General features: G+C 42.8%; 1 protein-coding gene across 2 annotated transcripts in view; it reads left to right on the top strand.

The window, feature by feature from the left end:
* TBP (TATA-box binding protein) overlaps window positions 1–10477 on the top strand; it is an 18149-nt gene that overhangs the window by 525 nt on the left and 7147 nt on the right. For both annotated transcript variants that reach the window (XM_019527315.1, XM_019527314.1), the window contains exons 2-5: window positions 1486–1725; window positions 2720–3048; window positions 4168–4255; window positions 8215–8306. In XM_019527315.1, coding sequence (XP_019382860.1) covers window positions 1672–1725; window positions 2720–3048; window positions 4168–4255; window positions 8215–8306 — 563 coding nt within the window. In that variant the 5' untranslated portion in view covers window positions 1486–1671. The remainder of the gene's footprint in view (window positions 1–1485; window positions 1726–2719; window positions 3049–4167; window positions 4256–8214; window positions 8307–10477) is intronic.

Here is a 10477-nt window from a genome sequence, read left to right as displayed (position 1 = left end):
CCCCCCCCCCCACGCGGGACCCACGCCTCACGCACCCACGTGGACACACACATGCTTCACTTGTTTATAGAATAATAATGATTAAATACGCAATTATTTATAAAGAAATGTTATTAAATTGCAAATAATAATAACAGTAATTATAGTAGTAGGTAAGCAGGTTTTCTGCAGGCTTCTCTGCTGATGGGAAAGAAACCTGCGAGTTTTTCCCCTCCCCGGCAGAGCGGTTGCTGTAGAAAGCCATACCTGCCTGCATTAGGGTGGCCATCATAGAGGACAGTCTGGTTTTCTGCTCCTCTGTCCTCTGTTGATACGAAACCTGATGCCTTAATGTCCTCTATTTTTCTCTTCAAGAGACCCGATGCCTTTCTCTTCAAGGGACCAGACTTCTCTTTCTTGAAGAGAAAAATAGGGGACATAAAGGCACGGGGTTTCATATTGACAGAGGACAACCAGACTGTCCCTTACAATGGCTGACCTAGCCTGCATGCCCCCAGCATCTGGCCTTGGAGAGGAGCGGCCTGGTTGCAGCGTGCTGGTGTGCTGCTAGCGGGCAGGTAGGGCCACGCTGCACTGCACGCGTTTAGGAGAGGCATATGTGTGCTGGTTGGCAAACTGCTCCTTTCTTGTGGGAGTCAGCTGTGGCAGACTCTCAACCCTTCTCATCCTCGTTGCCGCACATTCGCGTTTCATAGACTTGCATTTTTTAATAGGATAAAGATGATGATAATTATTACTATTATAGTAGCGTGAGAATGCACAAACACCAGCAAAGTCTCCCCATGCCTGGAAGTGTTTGTGCCTGAAAGCTTGCAAAGAACGATCTTTCCAACTATTGGGTTGGTCTAATAAAAGAGATCACACAGTAAGTTGTAAGAAGAATTGACAAAATATTATTACAGTGATAATCCAGTATTTTACATTGTTGCTAAAGGAACACAGCCTAGCATTGAAATTCACTTGAGAGAATAGTGCATTACCCAAATAACCCTGTCTGCTAATTTTTCGTAATGTTTTTCAGTGCATCTTCATGGTGAAATGCCTCACTGCTTTATGCTGGCTCAGGCTGGGGAAGGAGATTGTTTTACTGGTCATTTTTTAGGTAACAGGATTTTGCTCTTAAATGACTTCCAGCCACCTGGAACTCATGAATGCTTTAAAATTATGGTAAAACTTTAAAGATATCCAGGTTGTAATTATGGAAAGACTTTAAACAATTTAAAGCACATTTTGCTGATATATTTGGAAGTCTTTATAAACAATGGTTAAGTTCTGCAATCACTTGTGTGTGCAGTCCTGCTGAAACCTACGGGTCTGTTCATGTGAGTAAAGCTACTTGTATGGACAGATTTTTAGAGGAAGGGTTGTTTCTAGGGCAGCACAGGTGTGTACAAAGAAATGTGTTTAAGAGTCCTGTGTTGTACAGTGGCTGAATACATTTTTAAAGGTGCTGTTACCAAGAGAGTTTTCTTTCTTTTTTTTCAGGTTTTGAATTGTGTTTTAGACTTGCAACACACTTTTCTGGAGCTAAAGTTTTTAATAATCGTTCAGAAGTGGCTGAAAATCTGGTTGCTGGAATGCTTTAGGGGAAACAACTCCCTTATCGTGTGGAATTATTGTTCTTGAGTTACTGGAAATAATTCTGGCCTGACCAAAGAAGTAATCAGAATCATGGATCAGAACAACAGCTTGCCGCCCTATGCCCAAGGACTGGCATCACCTCAGGTAAAAATAAGATAGTTAAAAAATGTAAGTGCAGGATAAATGTCTTTGCAGAAGGGATTTCAGTTTCTCATGTAAACAAACATGAATAACTCCATTAGATGCCAACTATATAAATGCTTACAACTACAACAGCTTAGTGTGATCTGCAGTCCCAGGAATATTTGCTTGATGGAAACTTGTTTGAAATTTTAGGCTAAAAGCAGACTGGACTGTCCCTTAGCCTTTTATAGTCAAAACTTAAATGACAGTTGACTTGAATTAACTGTGATTATCCGGAGACACAGTGTTAATTTGAACACTTCACAGTTAGTTAATGTAGCACAATTGTTTTGGCAGTAGTCTGTAAAATCTGGGGTTTGCTGAGGGGGAAAATGCTCAAATCCAAATCAAATCAGTCGTTTGTTTTTAGCCTTGGTAGCATTTTTAAATGTCTCAGTTTCTGATAAAATGCTGTTTCAGTGTAGTCAGATATTTGCAGAACAAATCCTTAATATTTGTAAGGGAACGCATCTTATGACCCAAAATCTCACTGGCTTTTGTTTTTTTCTAATTGAAGTGTATTCGAACGAGGCATTGTGGTATGCATACGCTGACACTGAATAATGCTTTCCTGGTTGGTGGAAAAGAAAAAGCATTATCTCTATTTCATCGGTTCCCAACTGACAGATTACGTACCACCAATTTAAACTTAAAGTACCACCAGCAAATTTTTGTCATAAACTAATTGTAATAAATCTGTTAATGCATACCACTGACAGGTTGTCTGCGTACCACTGGTAGTACCCACACCACAGATTGGGAACTGCTGTTGTGAGACTTTTTCTGTGACGTAAAATGCACTTTGAGGAATATTAAGTTCTTATTGCTTGGACTGGTGAATATGCTCAAGCAGACATGCTTGTTCCTAAACTCCTCAAACTTCCGTCTGGTTTTCCTCATAGACTAAATGTCATCTGGACTCCATCTGCTTTATCTTTTGTACTTTCCCTTCTAGGGTGCCATGACTCCAGGAATTCCAATTTTTAGCCCCATGATGCCTTATGGCACTGGACTGACACCGCAGCCTGTACAAAGCACCAACAGTTTATCTATCCTGGAGGAACAGCAGCGGCAGCAGCAGCAACAAGCAGCACAGCAATCCACATCACAACAAGCAACACAGGGAACATCCAGTCAAACTCCACAACTCTTCCACTCACAGACTCTTACTACAGCTCCTTTACCAGGAACCACACCACTCTACCCCTCTCCAATGACCCCTATGACCCCAATAACTCCTGCTACCCCTGCGTCTGAAAGCTCTGGGATTGTGCCACAGCTACAGTGAGTATACCTGGCATTTTTCTAATGGCTCTTCTCACTCTTGGGCTGAGACGCTGAGTTTTGCCAGCACAGCTGTATTGTGTATGAGTCTGGTCCATCTGGATGCAGATATGTTGACAAGAGGGTCTTGCCTGGCACAGGTTCTGTGGTTTAGGGGATACTCTAGGACTGGAGATGCCTGTTCTGCCTTTCTGTTTAGCCGCTCTGCCTAGGGGCTCTGCTGCCATAGCTGTACACGGCAGTCATATAATGTAGGGAGGACTTTGAATAATGCTTCTGTTAGCATAGTTGTTCTGTAGCAGAAGTAAGAATACTTGATGATCTCTTTCAGCTATATATCTAATATACCTGGGGTTGCTGAATATAATTATGTTTTTGTGGTGGCTTGGAAAGTGTATATTGTCAAATAGACACAATCTTGACTTCTTCACCACATAACCTTAGAGACTTGAGGATAGCTGATTGCATGCTTGAGCTGTGAGAGTCTTTAAAATATTAATAACTACAGTTTGCTGGACATGCTTTTCCTATTTTTTTAATAAAGTGTTAACACTGCACCTACAGATTCTCTACAGTAGAAAGGGGGTAGTGAGAATCTGCTAGTCAAATATAGATGGAATTGTGCCCAATATCCTGTCTCACCTTGTCTAAAAGATGAGACAAGGATTAATTTATGAATAGGAAAGAAAGATATAGAATTTAGATTAAGATCTGGCATGCCTTTATTTAGCAAGAAAATGGGGAGCTGTGATCCTTACTGTAATTTATAGGGAAGGTCTGGGAAGGGACGATTCTTGGGTACTTTGTATTAAAAAATAACATTCTTTTGGGTGCAGATAATATAGAGACTCACTTAAATGATTCATTTTTTTTAAAAAAAGTCTTTACATTGTGTTGCAAAGGAACCTTTTGACTATCTTGGGGAAACAGCCTCTTTCTGTGAACTCAGAACTTTGCTGCCACACTACCAAAATAATTCTTGCAACCCCATCACAGTCAATGGAGCTTTCTTGTGAATGTATTTGATACATTCTAGTAGCCACTGTAGTTTTAAAAACAGAGAGAACTCGAGTGTCCTTGATGAAATATAATATTAACCACTCTCTAACTCATCTTCAGGAATATTGTATCCACCGTGAATCTTGGTTGTAAACTTGACTTAAAAACCATCGCACTTCGTGCTAGAAATGCTGAATACAATCCCAAGGTAAGAGAGAAACTTGTTACTAATTCACCTGTTAGCACTCAGTTGCTAGCAAAGGGTAAAGTCTTAAGCCTAGGTGGTACCGATGCCCAGCTGGCATAGCTGTACTTGGAAAAGCCTCCTCACAGGCACAGGCTTATACCAGCAAAAAGTATTCTTTCAGATAGGCTTTTACCGTTTTGGTGAGTGAGAAGCTGTAGCATGAAAAGCATGTTTATACTGGTATAACTGTCTGTACAAGGGCTTGTATCAGTATAGAAATAATTTATCACCTAACCAGTGTTGCAATCCCGGCAGAAGGCAAGACCTGGCCTTAGTAATTGCTTCCCATCTGCAGGTGCCCATGTCTCCAAGCTTCATCTGCAAAGGAGATTGGGAGTCAGATGTCTCCTGTTTTTGCATTTTGGGTCTCTGTAGTCCTAAATGGAGAGAGCTGCTGCTTTTTTTTTAGAGCCCCTTCATGCAATTAATGGATGACACAAAAGGCTGGGTTGTGACAGTAGAACCATTTCTTTCTGCCAGCAGAGCAAAATCAGTCCTTTGAACAAAGGGGGTTCACTGGCCATCTGGCGGTTATGGGAAAGTATGTGTAGACATGTCTGCCCCTGCTGCCAGCTGTTGCAGCTTGTTTAACAATGTGCCCCTCTAAGGTGAATTTTGTGTCCCCTAGCGCAATTGATGAAGTGGAGACTCCAAGAGTTGCACAGGTGTGCATGTATTTTGGCAGCTTTCTTGTGGTGGCTGCTGTATAGCTGTGCATACACATAGGATGGTAGAGCCTTGTCCTTTGCTCTGTGGATGGGCACCCCAATGGGAGGATCTCGGCTACACAGTTTTGGGGGGATGGGAGATTGCTCCTGGGCTTTTCCTGTAGCTTGCTCCTTTGGCCTTTTAGCTAGGGGCAAGTGAGACTAGAGGACATCTAAACTTCAAGGTCTCTGGGCTTGTGGCTTACATATAGGATGCATGCTATGGATTTAGGAGTATCTGAAGCCCCAGGATAAATAGTCTGGGAGAGTAGATACTTGCCAGTGGTAGTGCTGCACAGACTTGAACAGTTGAGCTCTGCTCAGCCAATAGTATTCAGAACTGATTTGGCCTGAGATACAAAAGTTTAAAAAAAAAAAAAGTACACAGGAGGACAGGATGCCTGTACCGGAGAGCTTGTCTTCACTGAGGATGGACTGATGGTAACATGTTTTAGATAACGGTATATGGAACACCCTGGTGGTGTTTTGTCTTTTAACAGTAGCTGGAAGGCAGTCTATTTTAGGAAGCATCTTACAATTGACTTCTCCTGGCTAAACATGTTAAAACTTTGACTTGTCCTCTCAGCAGTATGGTTTTAATATGTTAATTCTTCTTTTTCCCCCCTTCATGGGGTCATGTCTGAAGAGTTCCCAGTTGAAAGATGTACTACCTGAGTTCAGCATGTGGTAGGAAGGAGGTTGATGATAAGTTACAGTAGAAAACCATGAGGCAAGTTTAATTGGCACATTCTAAGGCAGGACAGTTTCCATAGTGATGGTGGAAATTTCCTCCATCTTCCAACTGCTGGAAATGGTAGGTTGTTGTCCCTGCACTACACTAAGGACGCCCATCTTTCATAGAATCATAAGGTCGGAAGGGAACCCAGGGCAAATAAATGTATAAACTTGAAGCTGCCTGTTCCATCTGCTAGCTGGAAAGAAAGAAAGCTTTTTCTGTGCTCCCAGCAGAGCCTTTGAGCCACGGTGGACCACTTGGCCACCTGGAACTCTTCAGTCTGAAAAAGAGAAGGCTGAAAGGGGACTTGGTAGCAGTTTACCCACTATATCAGGGGTGTGCATCAAGGGCTTGGTGAACAACAGTTCACCAGGACACCCTTGGGGAACACCAGGAGTAATGGTCACAAACTCCTGGAAGACCATTTCAGGCTCAACATTAGGAAAGACTTCTTCACAGCTGGGGTGTCCAGACTGTGAAATAAGCTCCCTGCAGAGGTGGTGCAATCACCTATCCTGGAAATCTTCAAGGGGAAACTGGATGGTCACCTTTCTGTGGTCACCTGACCCTAGTTGTCTTTCCTGCTTGGTACAGGAGGCTGGACCCAATGATCTTCCAAGGTCCCTTCTAGCCTTACAACCTATGAAGCTATTATGAACGTTCCATAACCTCTACTGCTCTGCCTCTCTTTCAGTGTTCTTGGTCCTGTAATGGTGTGAGGGTCTCTCTTATTTCAACTCCCTTCCAGTCTCCATATTTGAGCCTTCTCACTTGGTAGTTCCAGTTTCTTCCTCTGCTCCTGCTTAGATTTGATGGTACAGCAAACTGAAATCGATCTGATTTTCTTTTCTTTGGTCCATTTTTTTGTCCACTAAGTTCTAAATATCAGTAGTGAGAGCAGATGACTACGATGATTACTATTCTGTAGGGCAGAGAAACTCTTAGCAGCAGAGACCCTGGAATGGTTTATGCACTGACTTAATAAAATGCCTTATCTTTGCAGCTGTAACAACTGAAAGGTTGCATTAAAAATATTAGGTTTAGACACTGTTGAATTGATATTATTTACTCATTTATGCCTTAACTACGGTCCCCATGAATTTCTTTTTTTTATATCCTGGCTTTAAGGAAATGCCATGGTGGATTTAAGTTGTAATCTAGAGCAATACAAGTGTTCACACATACATACATACATACATTTAAATGAAATGGCACCTAGAATTGTACTTTTTCATAAATCCAGAGACAAAAAATTAGTTTCAAAATCACATGCAAGTGGGATGCAATTGCAGCAAAAGCAAATTTGGGCAGCAGCAGAAATGCTGCTTTTGAGAGGGAGTATGTGGCTATGTAAAGTTTGTGGTTTGTGGTAATCTTGAATTAAGCATCAGTTTCTGTAGCTGGGAGAAGAGGACTTTATAGAATACCTGTACCAAGAAAAACCATGCCTATCAATCCTTGTCTTAATCTAAGCCTGCTATAGGAACAGCTTGCTATCTCTAGCATTCAAGGCATTAAATGTTATGCATCATGTTTGCAAAGGTAGGTTTAAAGGACGGAGCTAGGTTTAATTGTGTGTATTAGTGTGTGTTTGGAGTAATACATTCAACTTCTGTTCAGTAAAACATGCCCCTCTGGTTTCTGTTTTTACCTTTTCCACAGCCAGTGTTCAGATGTTGAACTATCCTTTATAAATCTCAGTACCTTTAAGATACAAAGAGAAAAAAAATCAACTAAAAAAATCAAACTCCCATCTGCAAAGCTTTTGCCAAAATCTATAAGTATGACCAAAGATCACAGAGAGAAAATCTTTTTTCCTATTGTTATTTTGTTGCATCAGACAACACTCAAGTATATTGCCAAATTCAGTTTCCCTTTTGGTTGCATGGCCCTTTGCCCCATTAACAGGAGACAAGAGCATTTTGATAGGGATATGGTGATAAAAGTACAGATTTGCTGGAGAGTCAGAAGGCTCAATTCTCATTTCAGATTGCTCATAACCTGTTCTGAGATCTGAATCTCTAGAGTTGCTTACAGATTGGTGGGGGGGGAGGACAGGAACAGCGCTTTACTTTCAGGTCAGTGCACCCCTGTGCCAAGCTCAGTGCATGCCCAGACAAAGCATTGCGTCAGTTTACTTGGCTCACCCAGCATCTGTATAGCTCATGCACTTCAGCACAGCTTTTTGGCACTTCTATCTAATAGCTGATTCAATCAGCTATTAGATAAAGGTACCAAAAAGCCCTGCTGAAGCACCCAAACTATGTAGACACTGGGGAGCTGACTCAGTGCCTCTTTCAGTAAAACTCTGAGTGGGGGGATGGTTGTTTGTATTTTTTACGTCTGTTAGGACCCTAGAAGTGTAGTATGTAGAATCGAGTTGATAGTTAATACAGCTGAACATTTGCTACTGCATATACCTATGTGCAGCTATCAAGGTAGTAAGATGACTAATTGTTTCAGTTTCTGCATTTTAGCGTTTTGCTGCTGTCATCATGAGAATAAGAGAGCCACGTACTACTGCACTTATATTCAGCTCTGGAAAAATGGTGTGCACAGGAGCTAAAAGGTATGTATAACTATCCTATATCTGCTTATTAATCAGCCTTTTGGTCAGGCATAAAACTAGAGTATGCAGCAGCATGGCAGCTGTGTACAGTGCATGGGCAGGCAGGAGAAACTAGCAGGCTGAGCACTGAAAAGTAGGTATTGCTCAGGGGCAGACCTTCCCACCATTTTGCTGAGACTCAAACACTTCCAGGACTGAGGAATTCAAGCGAACGCATACAGTATATTTGTTAGGGCCCCTCTACACCTGCAAGTAATATTACAATGGGTTTTAGTGCACAATCTGCAGAATCATGTCTCCACATGTGCATGGCAGGAGGCGTGATCATGGGATCGCAAATTGGACCCTATTAAGGTTTGTTGCCCATGCAGGAGGAGCCTGTTCCTGAGCTCCCCTTTTACCGGCAAGAAGCAAACTCCTATGGTTGGGAGCCCCCTCAGCTGACCAGGCACCCCACATGCCCCCCAAAGGTGGGAGACCATAGCTGCTATAATCCCACCCAGAGGGGCCCGTCACAATCCAGTGTCCCCACAGCTGGGAGCTCTGCTTGGCTGACGGGGCTCCCAGCTGCAGGGGCACAGGCTGCATGTGCAAATTAAAACTGGATAGAAACCAGCTCTAAAGTTATACATTTTCCAGCAATACCTTCATAGCTGGTTGGACCTTTTTAAGGCACCATAGCATATGTAGCTAGTCTGAATTAATTGCAGTTAACCAGGTAATTGCATAATATATGTAACTTGTAGAGGTCAGGGTGGGTTACCAGATGTTCTGACTTCACTCTTAGTGGCTGAATGAAGGTTTTAAATTTAGTTTCCTTAAGAAATGGTGCAATTTGAGAGGCAAGGATTTTTTTTGCAGGCGATCTTTTTTTAGGCCAACTGCAGGGGGAGGGACTTGTACCTTCTCACTGCGGTTGACCCAATGAAAGAGATCACCCCACCCCATTAATTTGTTTGAAGCATTCTTCATATTGATTTTAAATTTTCTTGAAGGAATGAAATCCACCTTACCTGACTTCCATGCCAACTACTGACTTGCACAATTTTGAGGCATCTAACTATGCTGCTTAGTTTTTTCATCATGTTTCAAACAAGGCAGTTGAACCTGGTCCTAACTCATCCCAGATGACTATCTTAACCACCAGTTTCTCCATGTATAAAATTACCATACTTATTTCTCACAGCTGATGAGAATTAGCCAGTGTGTACCATATTTGATGGGAAGTACTATATAAGAGCTAGTATTATATAGCGCTCATCACTGCATCTGGCTGCTCCACAGAAATTTAAAACTAAAACAGATTTAGCGGATAAGAAAGGCTTACTGTTTTGTGGAAGGTAAATAATAACAGCCTAGAAAGAAAGAGCTAGCAATAATGGACAAGGCTTCACAAGCAAACTGAGCAAAGCCATTCATTAAACTTTTTTTCCTCTGGTGGAATTTTTCATAGAATCATAGAAGTAGGGTTGGAAAGGACCTTGTAGATCTTCAGGTCCGACCCCCCGCCTGGGCGGGAGAAAAGACTGGGCTCAAATGAGTCCAGCCAGGTAGTCATCAAGCCTCTTCTTAAAGATCCCAAGGGTAGGAGCCAGCACCACTTCCCTTGGAAGTTGGTTCCAGCTCCTAGCCTCCCTAGCTGTGAAGTAGTTCTTGCGGATGTCTAATCTAAACCTACTCTCTAATAATTTGTGTCCATTGTTCCTTGTCATGCCAGGGGGCGCTAGGGGAAACAGTGTCTCCCCTAAACCCTTCTGGTCCCCCCTAGTGAGTTTATAGACAGTCACCAGGTCCCCCCTCAGCCTTCTCTTGTGAAGGCTGAACAGGTTTAGGTCCCACAGCCTTTCAGTGTAGGGTCTGCCCTGTAGTCCCCGGATTGTGTGGGTGGCCCTCCTCTGGACCCTTTCAGTGTTGTCCACATCCCTCCTGAAATGCGGTGTACAGAACTGGACGCATGCTCCAGCTGCGGCCTGACCAGAGTTGCGTAGAGGGGGAGGATCAACTCCTTGGCCCTGCTTGAGATGCACCTGTGGATGCACGACAAGGTCCGGTTAGCCCTGCCAGCCGTGACCTCGCGTTGTCGGCCCACGTTCATCTTGGAGTCAATAATGACTCCAAGATCCCTTTCTGCCTCCGTGTTCTCAAGAAGGGAGTTTCCCATTCTATAAGTG

The sequence above is a fragment of the Gavialis gangeticus genome, unplaced genomic scaffold, assembly GCF_001723915.1.
Source record: "Gavialis gangeticus isolate Ggan-Ray unplaced genomic scaffold, GavGan_comp1, whole genome shotgun sequence".
Taxonomy (NCBI): domain Eukaryota; kingdom Metazoa; phylum Chordata; order Crocodylia; family Gavialidae; genus Gavialis; species Gavialis gangeticus.
The sequence above is the reverse complement of the archived record's forward strand: the minus strand, read 5'-3'. Positions and strand labels throughout refer to the sequence as shown.